The 16,121-nt window shown below is 37.9% G+C and overlaps 1 protein-coding gene across 3 annotated transcripts in view; it reads left to right on the top strand.

Annotated features, from left to right (window-relative positions):
- AKAIN1 (A-kinase anchor inhibitor 1) overlaps positions 1 to 16,121 on the top strand; it is a 104,454-nt gene that overhangs the window by 37,351 nt on the left and 50,982 nt on the right. Inside the window, exon 1 of one of the 3 annotated variants that reach the window (XM_019755768.2) lies at positions 9,562 to 9,810. The exons of 1 other annotated variant lie outside the window; for it this stretch is intronic. In XM_019755768.2, the coding sequence (XP_019611327.1) occupies positions 9,774 to 9,810 (37 nt within the window). In that variant the 5' untranslated portion in view covers positions 9,562 to 9,773. Of the gene's footprint in view, positions 1 to 9,561; positions 9,811 to 9,880; positions 10,252 to 16,121 lie in introns of those variants that run through there. One more of the 3 variants, XM_019755770.2, reaches the window with a different exon arrangement.

Here is a 16,121-nt window from a genome sequence, read left to right as displayed (position 1 = left end):
GCAACCTTTATCATGTTAGTAATTTTAACAGCTTGGTTAAAATGGATAAAAAGGGTCCACATAGTAAACCTGAGAAGCTTAGGGGAGCCCCACACGGTGGGCCTTACAAATCAGAGACCAAAAGTAACCATATCGGGTGGTCTGAACGTAAAAATTCCTAACTAAAAGTGGGTCATGGTGAGTAGTCATGTGCTAGGCCTGTAGCTTCCTTGACAAAGGTCAGTCTTTACCTTTGAAATTGTCTATTGTCTTTGTACATCAAAGATAACATACCTTTGAAATGTCAGAGTGATTTTGTTTTCCAGACCCCTTGAAGGCACAACCACTAGCATCAGAGCCTGAGACCACATTGTTCTCCTAATCCCACCTACGTACCATCTCTATGTGCTATCCTGTACCATCAACTTAAAAGAAGCACATATCTCCCGTTTTGCATTTTATCCAATCTCAGACATTTCCCTGCTTTGCTTTCTCCCGCCTCCCTAGTCTAACACCAATGAATGTCACCCTCCTTATTTCTCCTTCTTTGATTCTAATGTACAGAATAAGCTGCAAAACTGCCATTTTCTGAAGCATTTTCTTAACCTGTTGAGATTTTACTTCCTGGAAATTGATGTCAGTTTGGCTCAAATAAACTATTACAAGACATTTTCTTAGGATGGACATTCTTTCCTTAACACTATCTCCACTCTTTCCTTAGAAGTCAGATTAAGGTTTTCGATTTCTCCAAATTCATCTGGACTCGCAGTCATTTCCCCTTTGAGGCTCCACCTCTCCATGGACTGACCAGGGTTGGGACAAAGCCATTGGACATGGTCTCCTTTTTTGGAGGCCCTGCTAAATCTACTGTTCTCTATTCCTGTTTTAAAAAAGAAAAAAAGAATACCCTTTTCCTCCCAAGTCCAGAATGAGTTTTTCAAGAAAATAAATGCAAAATATTTCTTTTGGGGTGGAAATATAGGCTATGCTTTTTCTGACTTTTGTCACTAACTCATCAATTTAAGCTTGAGGCTAGGACTCGGAAAAACCTTTTTCCCCTCTGCTGTTGGAATTAATCAAAAGCCTTGGCTTTCAATACTTTACTCTCTGCTTTGCATTTCAAAGCTCTAATTTTAAAATTCAAATATGAACATTTAGCCTAATGTCTACTATTGTTTCATAAAGTGGTGTAAAAATCTTTTACTAAGAAAACCATCAGTTTCAATTTCCAAATGTTATTATGCCACTTAAGCATTATTAACTTATTGAAAGCCTTTAAGTTATTTTCTCCTTATATTTACCTGGCAACATCTCAGTATTTCTAACTATTCACCCCCCCACCCCCCCAACACCACTGACAGAAGCCAAGCTGTGTGGTTGATTATCTTCACCTCTTGGTCCACCCACCATCCAGGATGACTGCTACAGCCCTGGCACTCCACTCTCAGTTCTTTCACTTCCTCTCTGCTAATTGTTAGCAGTCTCTTACAGGAGCACTTTCAAGACCTTGTTGTCCGGAAGGGCTCCACCGCTGAAACCTTACACTCAGAAATCCCGCCTGCAGTTTTGCCAGCTTTCTTCTTTGTGTTTGTGGAGCTAGTCTTTCAACCTCACAACTTCTAGTCCAGAAGGACCTCTTATTTTCTTGCTCCTTAGAGAGTTCCTCATCGCTTAATTTCTTTTCCTCCCCAACTTGGATCCCATTGGTTTAGTGGCATTCTCATCTGTTGAAGGAAAAATCCAGCAGTCATAAATTTTGAAGAGATGTCACTGGCTTTATTCAGTGATTCATGAATAGGGGAGCATACAATCTAACAGACAGAAAGAACCTCTGAAGAACTGTAATGAGTGAGAGATTTTTATAGAACAAAGTGACGGGGAACAAGGGAGTTATAATGGCCATTAAAGCAGGGTTACTTTCCTGGAATGGAGGAGAGGGAAGTCTTGGAGCTGGGTCTGGTAACTTGTGCTGAGCATGCAAACACTGATTGGTTGATCTACGCCTCCCTTTTCTGGGAGAACTGAGCATGGAAACTTAGGTAAGCTTTGGTTTGCTGATGTGGGGGTGCTTAGCAGGAGTGACTCCATCTTGGGCCTCTTTTAGATATTTTAACACATCTATACCCTGATTTCATGTGATCACACCACCTGACACCTCTGTAGATAAATATTTGCAGACCTCAGCTGAGTCTCAGTGTTCTCTCTCTCTTCCTTTCCCCTGCTCCTTTTCCCATCACTTTTTTTTACATTGGACTCTAAGCTAGTTGATAGCATACCTGTGTCATGACTCTGCATCTTCAGTATCTATTACTATTCTTAGTATCGATCCCCTGATCAATAAATGCTTGTTGAATAAATGAATGAAGCAGAGAGTAATGCTTATTTTTAAATAAATTGCAACATTTTATATCTATTTATTCATTCTTCAGTCATTCATATTGGCTAATTACAATAATTCAAAAGTGCTGAATAGAAAATGTAAAATTATTTCAGATATAAAACATTTTTAAAAATTAGGAAAAATTGAGTTAGCATACTTTATAGCTACTTCTAGCTTTCAAAATATCCCATTTTAAGGATATTCTCACTCATATTTCTATTTATTAGAAATATTAAGTTGTTAATGATTTTTAGATCAACTTTATAGCACTATAATTTACATAAAGTAAAATGCACTAATTATAAGTATATAACCACCAATAACAGTAAAGATATAGAACAATGCCATCATCCCAAAAAGTTCACTGGTGTCCCTTTTTAGTCAATCTCAATCTACCTCTCCATATCCCCAAGCTCTAGACAACTGCTGATCTGCTTTCTGTCACTATAGCTTCTTTAGCCTTTTGTAGAATTTCATATAAATTAAATCATACAGTACATATCCTATTGTGTCTGGCTTCTTTTGCTCAATACATTTTTGAGATTTATCTATGTATTGCTTCTATAAGTTACAATTTATGTAGCCATACAATGTTGGTAGGCTTTGAGGGTGTTTACACTTTCTGGCTATGATGAATAAAGCTATTGTCAATGTTCATGCATAAGTCTTTGTGTGGACACAGTTTTCATTTCTCTTGGGTAACCACCAAGGAGTGGAATTGATGGATCTTAGTGTAAATATATGTTTAATGTTATAAGAAACTATCAAACTGTTTTCCAAAATGGTTGTAATATTTTACATTACCACCAGCAATGTATGAGAGTTCCAGTGGTCCTATATCTCATCAACACTTGACACTATCAATCCTGATTTCCCCCATTCTTCTGGGTACGTAATGATACCTCACTGTGGTTTAAATTTATATTTCTCTGAGATTAATGATGCTGAGAAGTCTTCATGTGCTTATAGGCCATTAGGGATACATTCCTCTTGTGAAGTATTTGTTTAAACATTTTGGCAAGTTTTAGTTGGGCTATTGTCTTATTGAGTTGTAAGAATTGTGGCTATATATGTCAAATATACATATTATGAATATTTTCTCCTTGTCTGTCGTTTGCATTTCATTTTCTTAGCAGTGTTTTTCAGATAGCAAAACATTTTAATTTTGATGAAGTCCCATTTATTAATTACTTTCTTTTATGACCCATGCTTTTTGTGTCTTATCTAGGAAATTTTTGCCTACTCTAAGGTTTGAAAGAATCATATGTTACAAGCTGTTATTAATTAATTAATCAATCAATTAATTAATATTAAATTTATTGAGGTGACATTGATTAGTAAAATTACATAGGTTTCAAGTGTACAATTCTGAAACACATCATCTATAGATTGCATTACGTGTTCACCACCCAAAGTCAATTTTCGTTCCATCACCATACATTTGACCCCGTTTACCCTCTTCTACCACCCACCTCCCCCATTGTCCTCTGGCTTTTAAAATAAGTTGAGAAGTAATCAGTGAGTTAGTATTAACTATAAGCTTAGCTACCATGGTCTGAAGAATAATTCTTCTCTGATACCAAAATCCCTGGGTAGTATACTATGACTCTCCTAATTCTGATCTATGCCTCAGAATAGAAATGAAGAGCTTTGAACAATTGTTTAAAAAACTAATAAGTATTTCTAAAGGTAATGATTAAATTTATTCTCAAACATGGGTACAGCTCAAGTGAGCAGGATATGAGAAGAGCACCCAGTTTCTGAGTTTGGACTGTATGGAGGCGCTCCTCTTTGTCATTATACTTAAAAAAGAGTTTGTCATTCTTTTTTCCTTTCTCCATTTGTTAAAAAAGAAAAAGAAAATCTTTTTTGAGTCTCTTAGTATGCCGCGTTTTCTGTCTTTTATATCTTTCTCTCTTTATATGTGCACGTCCTAGAGAGCTCTGTTTCTATTTCCTGACTGTTTTCTTTTTCCATTCCATTATCCTTTCTTATCTTTTTACTTCTTTCTTTAGCTCTTCTCCTGCCAGTCTTTTTCTCATTGATTTTTCTCTTCTGAAGTGACATAGTGTAGAACTTATGCATATATAAAAGATAGATTTATGCATTCAGAATTTATTGAATAAAGATTTGCACTGTCTATATTTATACTTCAAAATTTAAGATGAATTGAATGTTGAGTGCTTTATCCTTATCCTTAAAAATTAACCAAGTTGTTTTAATTTGAATGTTGTCCTCAGATGATTCTCCCTCTCCTGTTACATAGTAAAATCAACAATTTTATTTGGTAATTTGGGAGAACATTTTTATTTATTTATTTTACAGAAATGAACATAGATACATAGCTCTTTGGCAGGAAAAAAAGATCTTCAAACAAAGTTAGTTTTTTTTTTTTTTAAGGAAAATTCACTTTGTACAAACATACTATAAAATATTAACTGCTCTAATGCACTTTTTCCAATAAGGAACTGTTGCTGGTATTCCTGTTCAGAAAATATGGCTATTTCAGAGTCCCTTTTAAAGCATCTTTCAGGATTCATAAACTGTTTCATAAAAGGCATAGCTACAGAGACATTGTCCTGTACTCTTTAAGCCTACAAAAATACTTTTAATATTTCTCATTTCCTTTCTTAATGTAGCATAGTCATTATTTTTATGCGCCCTTACCCTTTATTCCATCTTCTACCTTCATTTTTTAAAAATGTATGTCATTCCCCTCTCACTGTGTATTTTTTTCAAATTTATTTTTTAAATTTATTGGGGTGTGACAATTGTTAGTAAAATTACATAGATTTCAGGTGTACAATTCTGTATTACATCATCTATATATCACATTGTGTGTTCACCACCCAGAGTCAGTTCTCCTTCCATCACCATATATTTGATCACCCTTACCCTCACTGTGTATTTTTACCTCACTCTCTTTAAGTCTTTACAAATTGGATAGCACAGATATTAGTTTTTCAATGTCTGCTTTCTCATTCAGTTTTTCTATTTTAATGTCTCTTTATACCACATTGTCTCTTTCCTTTTCTTATTTCTGCTTAATTCACCTCTATGCCATTCATTAGGCCCAATTCAATGACTTCTAGCAACTGTTAAGAAAGGAAAGAGTTCATTTTCAGCACTTCGTTTCTGTAATCATTTGAAACCTATAAGCCAAGCCTTTTGGAAACAATTAGGGTTTAATACTTCATAATGAAAATGCTTTTTAAAATGGCTATTATCAAGAAATCAACAAACAACAAATATTGGCGAGGATGTGGAGAAAAGGGAACCTTTGTGTACTGTTGGCGGACTGTAAACTGGTGCAGCCATTGTGGAAAGCCATATGAAGGTTCCTCAAAAAACTAAAAATAGAACTACTATATGACCCCACAATTCTACTTCTGGCTACTTATCCAAAGAAATCCAAAACACTAATTTGAAAAAACATATGCACCCCTATGTTCATTACAGCATTATTTACAATACAGAAAATACGGAAGCAATCTAAGTGTTCATTGACAGATGAGTGGATAAAGAAGAAGCAGTACATATACATACATATATATATATATATATACATATATATATATATATATATATATATATATATATATATATAATGGAATATTACTTGGCCATAAAAAAGAATGAAGTCTTGCCATTTGTGATAACGTGGATGGACCAAGAGGGTGTTGTGCTAAGTGAAATAACTTAGAGAAAGACAAATACCATATTATTTCATTTATATATATGTGGAATTTAAAAAACAAAATAAATGAACAAACAAAACAGAAACAAACTCATAGATACAGAGAACAAATTGATGGTCACTAGATAGGAGGGGTGTTGGGGAGATGGATGAAAAAGATGAAAGAAATTAAGAAGTATAAATTGTCAATTATAAAAATAGTCACGGGGATGTAAAGCACAGGGAATATAGTCAATGATATTGTAATAAGTATATATGGTATTGTATGTGTACGAGGCTTATTGGGATGATCACTTCATAAGGTATATAGATGTCTAATCACTATGTTGTACACTTGAAACTAACATAATACTGTATATCAAGTGTAATTGAAATAAATTTAAAAAAAGAAAAAAATTCCAAAGCAGAACAGTTTGCAAAGATGAACCTGTAAAAAAAAGAAAATGTTCCTTTTTAATCATTTTCAACTGTCCTCAGAGATATTAAAAATTATTTAAAATGTTAGTTGGATAAATAATGCATTTAAAATGAGTATGGAGTGGGAAGTGTCAGCGTGTATGGCTGGAGACAAGGTGAGCTGCAAATAATGGAAACAGTGGAAATATTTCAGAATGGGTTTTTAAACTTTTCTACTTGTTAAAGCTCTAAAGATAAAGTTGAATAAATGAATGTTAGAGGGAATGGATATGGACATGAGGAAGTCTGAATTATAGACCTAATCTGCCTATGGTAATTTCTTTGGAGCCTCCAATTTAATGTTTATATGTCACTTAAATAACTATTTCATAGTATATCAATGTTCATTTTTGTATAAAATATTCTCCTAATTCTCCAAGGAAATAGCTGGTCCTATCAGGTGACTTCCCCCCCTCCGCCCCATGCCTTCCAGTTCATCCATCACTTTGTTCAAGTATCTGTAGGCATAGGAGTACCCAGGTTGATAAGCTCAGTACAAGAGCAAAATAGTTGGGGCATCTAATCCAACTTGTTTACTATCTTTCTTCCTATCACTATTCCTATCATTGACTAGAAATGAAGGTTCTAGAACAAGGTAGGTGGTGGTGGTGGTGGTTGTGGCTGCCTCTCTGATAGATGGCTATCTCAAAGTGCAATGGACTGTTTGAATAGAGAGTGAGTTGCCTTGAGTGGAGGTGTTTAAACAGAGATAGAGTGAAACTATATTGGAAACTTAAGCCTCAGCTGTGGGGTAAGACTGCATAAATGATATATCAAAGAATCTAGATCATATGGTAGGATAAAAAGAAATCTTTGCTTTCCTCTGAGGCATTCTGTAACTAAATTGATCATTACATTAAGATATAAAAAAAATCTAGTAGCATAATTAGGGCATTTAAATTAAACCAATAGCGTAATAACTCCAGTAGAAATAAAAATTGGAGACAATATTGTTAAATATAAAAATTACTGATGAAATAACTAAATAAAAATATTAAAGCACCTTGGCTTTATTAGGAATAAAATTAATTGCTTGTACTAAAATATAAACAAGCAAAAACTTGATTGGGAGTATATTGTCCTCTGGCTGGGTAGCAGTGGTATGTTGGGTAGAGAAAACGAAGAAATGATGGGAGGAAGAAGGGCAGAGAAGAGCTGAGCATGGGGCTGAGAAGAGAGTTTTTTCTTTTGTCCTTGAACAGTTGCATTGGTTTTTACTGGATCATATTACCTCCTATTGCCACAGCAGGATAATCAAAGGAGCTCTGGGACCATTTCTAGTCAACTTTTCTTCCTACTACCACCTAGGCCTCGGTCTAACTTAGAAGTCTATGGGAATTCATAACATTTAGAAAGACATGCTCTGAGGTTGGAGGGGATGTAAATAATTTCTTTTTAAATGCTGATGCATCTAATACCTTGCTGCTCTAATACAGTCTGTGGGCCAACAGCACCTGTGGCATGGACATCACCTGGGAGGAGCTTGTCAGAAATGCAGAATTTCAGGCCCCAGCCTGCTCTCCTGAATCATAATCTGTATTATCATGAAATCTCCATGGGACCCACATGCATATTAATATTTAAGAAGTACTGATATAACATATTTTGTTTGCATTCTTATAGGGTGTCATCTACTCCCAGGGTGTCAGTAATTTTCTGGATGGTTTTAACTGAGGTTGTACTGTCTTAATCCATTAATCCATTACCACATTTAATCCTCACAACAAATCTTGGAGCTAGATTAACCTTTATATTGCATATGAGACAGTGAAGTAATTTATCCAAGATCACATAACTACTACATGGTGAAGATGTTATACCTGGGTCTGACTGGTTTCCAGGTCTTTTTTCTTTTCCTACACTCTATTGCTTTTTCTTGAACTTAATCATGAGTAATTGTTTATGCATTAGGAGAATAAAGCCCATTGAAAAAGATTGTAAAAAAGAGCCTTACTGAGTGTGTTAAAAGAAGTCTTTCAGTCATTCAAAGATTATTCCAAAGAGTGTTTCACACTTCTCATAGTGATAAAGCAAATAAGACAGAATGAAACATCATTGGTCCCTGGCTTTTGGTGTAACTTAGGGAAGTGAGAGGACTGCATCCTGTCATGGCCACACTTCATCCTGCCCATCAGCTGACTCGCATCTTGTTGCTGCTGAGACAGGCCCCATCTGTTCCAGCCTATGTTGAGCCAGGTGCTAAGAGCAGTACTGATTGTGTTATGTTGAGGCTGCCCATATGCCTCCATGCAAACTGTAGTTCAAGAGCTGTAAAACTATTTGCATTTTTCAATCTCTCAGAAGGCTTTGAACAAAACCAGTGCCAATCGGCTATTTGAATACTTTACATTTGCCAAAAGAGTGTAGAATTTATGGCCACCAACCAAATTATTAAGAAATATTGTATTTTCAGAATAGCTACATTTTCCAGAGAGAGGTGCAAAGAAACCCTATAAAACACTGGAGATGACTGTGATCACCCTTTGTTCTTGGAAAACTCCATTCAACTGGAGAAATAGAGGATTAAACAAAAACCAACTGATACCTGCCTTGAGGCTGGAGGATCCTATGTCACTTTAGCTTTGGGGTGTAACCCAGATGGACTTATTTCAAGCTGGGTAACATTTAGTGTGGGCTGTCCACACTGCACAAGCATTTCTTAGGGGAACTAGATAATGCTTTAAAATGAACAGTGGATTAGAAGTATGAAGTTAGTGTGGGGCATGTCTCCGTATCTTAGAGTAGAACCGGGTGTACATCGGTGGTGGGGGGGCATAATTTTCAGTTGAGTAAACGTAGGGGAAGCACTGTTTCTTGATGAGTTTCAGGTCTGTTCTCATACTCAAAGGGACCTCTGTTGGCTCATCCTTTCATAGGGTGTGTGAGTTTGTCGGTGGAGACCAGCCTCATCGAGGTCTCTTTCCTCTGCTCTGTCCGGCCCTGCTTTCTCAAAAGTGACGAGCTTGAGGGCCTCCAGGCTTAGGGCGCTTTTAGAGGCGGATTGGCTGCCTGGGAGCCGGGCCTGATAGGGGCGTCCTCCTGACGCCTCCACAGTCACCTTGTCTTTCCCTCCCGCTCTTTCTGACGTTAGCACAAGACTAGCATTCGGAGCGAGAGAGTAGTCCTGGACTTCAAGGGCCGATTAACTTGGAGGTCCCACCCCTCTGTTCAGAGCCAGCCCAACTCGGAGAACTCAGAGTCAGCCTCGAGAGTAAAGCTTTTTGAGTTAAAAAAGGGGGGCGGTTCGCAAACCCATCTTAAATGTCAGCTCAATATCCACAGGGGCGAGCGACAGCAGGTAATTAGTAGCAATTAGCTGTCCCCCTGCCGGGAAGCCGGGCAATTACCTTTTTCTCTCTTCCTCTTCCGTCCTTCCTTCTCTGGTGGAAGCGGTAGAAGTGCTTTGCTCTCTAAGCAGCTACGTACGCTGAGCTGGCATAGGAATGAGGGATGAATTGAGCAAGGATTCCGTCTCCTCCTCCAGCCGCCGCGGTGGCCAGGGGCAGAGCAGTGCATTGTGGAGGCTGAGCGCGCCGCAGCAGCTGGAGCGGCGGCCCCGGGATCGCCTGGCGGAGAGCTGTCCGAGGTGCTGACCACCCCGGGCCGCAGCCGGCGGGCGCCCTGCGTGCGCAACTGCATCGGACCCCTCCAAGTCCTGGCCTTCCTCCCACATTACGTCTGTGTGTCTCTCTTTACCTACGGGCGTAGCGGCTGGAGGAAATCATGGTGTTCGCTCCAGGTACACCTGCACCTTGCTTTTTCACCAGGTGTCTAGGCTGGGAGCGGGGAAGAGAAGGGAGAGAATAGAGAGAAAAGGCCTTTACCTGATGGCCCATCTGCGCGTTTCGGAGTTACTGTCTGTGAGTGAGGGGCGGGAGAGTGCCCTTGTGCCCTTCTCCCCGGTCCCGCCTCATATGTCCTAACAATCTCCAGCCATCGTCCCGCCGCTGCTTTTCCCATCTGGTTCCTCCACATCCCATCGGAGCTCAGGCACCTTGAGAACTGGCACCTTCGCCAGCGGCATAGGCGCCTGTGTGGGCGGGAGGGTGGAGAGATGGGACAAAGAGCATTGGGCTTCGGGCTACCTGGGTGAGAATCTTCTTTACTGCCACTTCCCCCTCCGCAGAAGTGGCAAAGTGACCCGGTTCCTCCTAAGCTCCTGAGAGAAGTGGGCAAAGCCCAAGGTAGTGGGACGAAGGGCAGAAGAGCGATACTCCTTACGGATTTAGACCTGAAACTCTGAAGGCTGCAGCAGAGTGGCTGCTACTGCGGCGCCGCTGGCGGTTGCAGTGTCTGTTTTGGAGCTACTGGTGAAGGACTTTGGTCCCTTTGCTCTATCTGTGGCTACAAGTTGGGGAAGAGTCAGATTTGTCTACGTTTGACCGGCTTACCAGTGTGTGCGTGTGTGTGCAAAGACGTGGATGTGTGTTTCAAATGAGGTCAGGCGGAGTTAGGTAACAGCTAGGAAAGCACGGTCATTGTTAACATACGAAGTTGTCTCCAGGGGTAGATACAAAGTCTTCTTTCTCCTCTCTTTTAAATTCGAGGCTCCGCTTTCATTAAAGACAGTTGTGGAAAAAAAAGGGAGTCGGGGAAAGAGCAGAGGAGCCTAGAACTCTTTAACTGTGTTGCGGTTCTTTAATTTGAAAGGTTGGTTTGCAGTTGCTGTGGCCATGGACCTCAGATAGCTGGGGAGGAAAGATATTTTAAAATTAGACGAATTGAGTCTGGGCTTCAAAATATTCAGTTAGCAAAAGTTGAGTAGAGGAAGTTGTCCCCTCCTCCGCCGCCCCCCCCCCCGCCCCCACATACACACATCGGGATGCTAGATGGGGAGGCAGGAATGAGTTTCAGTTCTGACACCACAGGCCCAGGAGCCCTTCTACCCCCATCTTAAATAATTTAAGGCAAAAAATTGTTCTGCATAATGAAGGACACACAATCAACGCAGGATCTGTGAAGTTGGAAAACTACAGTTCTTTGTTGTATATATAAACTACTTAACACTTTATAAAGCACTTACATGCCCTTAAGTCATTTGATCTTTAAATTAGCCTATGAGGTAAACAGTATCATGCCTATTTTACCACCCCCAGGGAGGCTGAGTCCAGATAGTCTTGCCAGCCTCAGCTGGAGTTTTCTGACCTCTGATTCTTTTTTCCCTATACCTCAGACCCTATCTTCCTGGGGGGTGTGTGTGTGTGGGAATCCCCTCACCAGTTCATGGACAGCTGCTTTTTGGTTCAAGGTCAGATGTATCCAAGGGAAGTGTCCTTCCATTTCCAAGGTTGGGGATGGGCTGTAGTTAGGGTTATTGTGTGATGTTAACCAGGCATTTTCTAAAAGCTTGATTGTGGGTGAAGAAGGATTACGTAGTTAGCAGTGCAGGGATTTGTGGAGTTGACTGACTTGCGTAGGCAGCCCACAGTCTGGACAGAGCTTTACTTTTCCATTTTTCTTCTAAGATTTGTATTAGTTTTTTGTTTTTGTTTTTCCTGTGGGGAAAGTAGAAGTTATTCATTACTGTCAGAGATGGTATAAATTGACCTTGATAGGAAATGTACAGAAACCTGCGATGAAACACTTTGGGTCATTTTTTCAATTTTGAGTACCTCTTGAAAAATCATAGGCATTTTGGGGCAGTAAGAACAGGGTGCTAAAAATATGTCAATTTACCTTCTCATCTACTAACCATATGTCTTCTAACTCATATAGTGATATTATTCTGAAAGAAAATCAGAACAATGAATTGTTTTTTAATTCTGCCAGCTTTTCAGCATTTAACCTCATTTCTAGAACTCTTACTCTTCTAAATCTCTATAATCTGGGGATCCTGATGTTTTGTACTAGTCAAGGGAAAGATTCCCCCACCCCCTTTTCCAGACCAACTAATGCTCAGGAATAGAGGGAACAGAGGAATGTGTTATGGTCATTTCAAAATTAATAAGAATGTGTTTGATAATCCAAGATGAATATAACAATAAATTAACAATAAGCTATTCATAAAATTGGGTCAGTGGGTACTGTGCCCTTCAAAATCCACTGTAACATTTGGGATTTTAGCAAAGGGAGATGAGAACCCTGAGGTCTCATTCTGGCCTTGCCTCTTTGGATGGGACTGCCTTTGAATGGTTCTGCTGCTTCTTTGCTTACCCAAAAGGCAAAGGTGAAGAGTGACAGAGATTCACAAAGCAAGTTTCAGCCCAGAAGTACAATGAGGTGGGAATTTATGTAACTGTGGTTAGGATTCATGCATAGCACATGATACAAAATATCCCTGCATTCCCTTGCTTCAGTTAGTCTACAGACTGTAAGGAAGAGGGTTTAAATCCGACAGGGTCTTTGGGTGGTTTCTCAGTTTACAGAGGGCAGACAATTCAGTTCTTCACTTTCCTTCTTATACCATTCATAGACTTTGTAATTTAGGAGGTTTTAATTTTGTGCACACCAATTTTTAAGCCCCTTAAAGGTAAGGGATCATAGCTACGAACTAAGGATTCAGTTACCTGAAGCTTATCACTCGTTTCTTTTTCCTCTATAGGAATTATACAATATTAACAACAATAAAAAGAGGAATAAAGTATAAATATCTTCTATGAAAGTATCATATATCCCTAAATACAGGTTAAACTAAGTGGAGACACATGGCTGATACTAAAGGCCAAAATGAGGCCCCTTGCTTCCTTTTCCTAAATTTATTCCTCCTCCTTCCTTCCCCCAGACTGAAGGTGGAATGTTTCTTTCTGGAGCAATATGAGATTTAGAAGCATACCACCAGGGCCAAAGGAAAGTGGGTGACACAGATGATATGGAAAAATATTTTGGCTTCTGTGGATAATATAAACTGACCGAGATTACTTAGTGTCTGGCTATAGCAAAAGCTTTCACTTGGGAGGAAAGAAAGTTCTGGGAGGAGATATTTGGACTTCCCATGTGGTGCTGTTGGTTTTGTGGGGGAATATCAAGGCATTGTAACTAATTTGTGGACAAAGTCAGAGTGGAAGAAAGAAGAAAGACCTCTGGACGTTGGTGTTGAAAGTGAAAAAGTACACAAGAGAATGTCAGTGCTGTGGTTTCTCCCAAAGAATCCCAGACTCTGAACAATCAGATTAGCAACTCCACCTCCCTTTAGGAAGAGCTAATAAATAAGTAGAGTATGAGATGGAAAGTGTGGACAGAAGTTTCCTTATCCTTTGGCCACACCCCATCCCCCCAATTATTAGTATATAGCATTTCAGGGATTAATGCACCTCTCTGTGGATGGACTTAATATATTTTGACTTGTTTGGATTGCCTTCAGGTATGATGTATTGTCAACAACAAAATCTTTCTTCTCTTGTGTATGAATTAGGCAAGGTATGAAATAAGGATTTCATGGGGATTAAAAATGGCATAATCGTAAGCAATTAGAAAGCCAGCTCCTTGATGTCTAAGATTAGCTTAAAAAACATTTACTAACACTAGTTCTAGAGAGAGCTGTCAAAAATATTTAAGAAAATATCTTATTTATTACAAGGTAGGTATAGCTTTTATTTATATAAAGTTCTTACCAATTCCTGAGAAATCAATGAATAAAATTATATTGCAGACTATCTTAACTATAAAGTTTATAATCTGCCAACCCCCCAAAATTATTTTCTGTTGACAGATTCTTTAAAAACTTTTATTAATTTACTATTTAAAAATACACGTAAAGTTGAGTTTTTTTGGCATACAATTCTATGAATTTTAACACATGTATTTTTATTTTCCTAATAAAAATTTGCATTTCTCTAATGACTAATGGTTTTAATGATTTTTAAAGAATCATTAAAGAATCATTACATAGAGTTGTGTAATGACCAAAGAACAGTTCCATTGGACCAAAAATTAAATCCTGCTACCCCTTTGTAATCAAACCCTTCCCCCAACCTGTAACCCCCAGTTACCACCGATCTGTTTTTCATCCCTATAGATTTGCCTTGTCCAGAATGTCATACAAATGGAATCATACAGCGTGTAACCTCTTGAGACTCACTTCTTTCATTCAGTATAATGCCATTGAGATTCACATATGTTGTGTGTGTATCAAAAATTCATTCCTTTTTATTTTTGAGTAGTAGTTCATTGTATGGATGTACCCACAATTTTTTTTAATCCCTTTCCCCATTGAAAGACATTTAGGTTGTTTTCAGTTTTTGGTGATTATAAATAAAGTTATGATAAACATTCCTGTATATGTATATGTGAACATAAGTTTTCATTTGTCTAGGGTAAATACCTAGGCTTGGGAGTACTGGATCTTATAGTTAAGTATATGCTTCACTGTTCTCTAGAAAGGTTGTGCTATTTTGCATTACTACCAGCAATGGATGAGAATTCCAGTTGCTTTGCATCCTTGTCCTTCTGTTAGATGTATAATGATATTCATTGTCATTTTAATTTGCATTTCCCTAATGACTAATGATTGCAATGATTTTTTAAAGGAACTTGTTTGCCATTTGTATTCTCATTTTATTCTTCTTTGGTGAAGTGTCTGTTCAAATCTTTTGTCCATTTTTGGGGGTGAGGAGGTGTTTGTTTCCTTATTGTTTAGTTTTAAGAGTTCTTTATGTATCTGGATACAAATCTGTTGTCGGATATGTGATTTGCCAATATTTTCTTCCAATTTGTAGATTGACTTTGTATTCTTTTACCACTACCGTTTTTCAGCGTTAAAAATTTTAATTTTGATAGTCTAACTTATCAATTTGTTCTTCTACAGATTTTGCTTTTGATCTCATATTTAAGAACCTTTTGTACAACCCAAGGTTAGGAAGATTTTCTTCCAAAAATTTTATAATTTTACATTTAGATCTAATCATGGGATTAGATACCCACCCTCATGATTTCATCTAAACCTAATTATCTCTTAAAAGGTCTTACCTCCAAATACCATCACATTGGAGGTTAGGGCATGAACATGAATTTTGGAGGGACACATTCAGTCCATAACAAGTTGTTTTTTGGATATGGTATGAATTACAGGTCAAGGTTCTTTTCTTTGCATAGGATGTCCAATTGTTCTAATATCATTCGTGGGAAAGATAATAATTCTCCATTTAGTTACTTTTGCAACTTGTTAAAAATTAATTGGCTATGTTTGTGTGGGTCTATTTTATGACTTTATTCTATTTCATTTGTCTACATGTCTATCACTAATACCACACTATCTTTATTACCAAAGCTTTATAGTAATCTAAAAAGTCAAGTAGTAGGAATTCTTCAATTTTGTTCTTCTCTTTCAAAATTATTTTGGCTGTTTTAATCTCTTGGCCTTTCCCTATAAATTTTAGAATCAGCTTGCCTGTATCAGCATAAAACCCTGCCGAGATTTTGAATGGAATTCTGTGAAATCTATAGGTCTGTTTGTGGAGAACTAATATCTTAACTATGTTTAGTCTCCAATACATGAACATACATCTCTTCATTTATTTAGCTCTTCTTTGATTTTTTTCATCAGTATTTTGTAGTTTTCAGTGTACACATCTTGCATATGTTTTGATACATTTATACTTACATATTTCTTTCGGGAAGATCTACTGTAAGTGACTGAATTAAAAACAATTCAATTCCCAAACATTCATTGCT

This window comes from Rhinolophus sinicus, linkage group LG09 (genome assembly GCF_036562045.2).
Source record: "Rhinolophus sinicus isolate RSC01 linkage group LG09, ASM3656204v1, whole genome shotgun sequence".
Classification (NCBI taxonomy): Eukaryota; Metazoa; Chordata; class Mammalia; order Chiroptera; family Rhinolophidae; genus Rhinolophus; species Rhinolophus sinicus.
The sequence above is the reverse complement of the archived record's forward strand: the minus strand, read 5'-3'. Positions and strand labels throughout refer to the sequence as shown.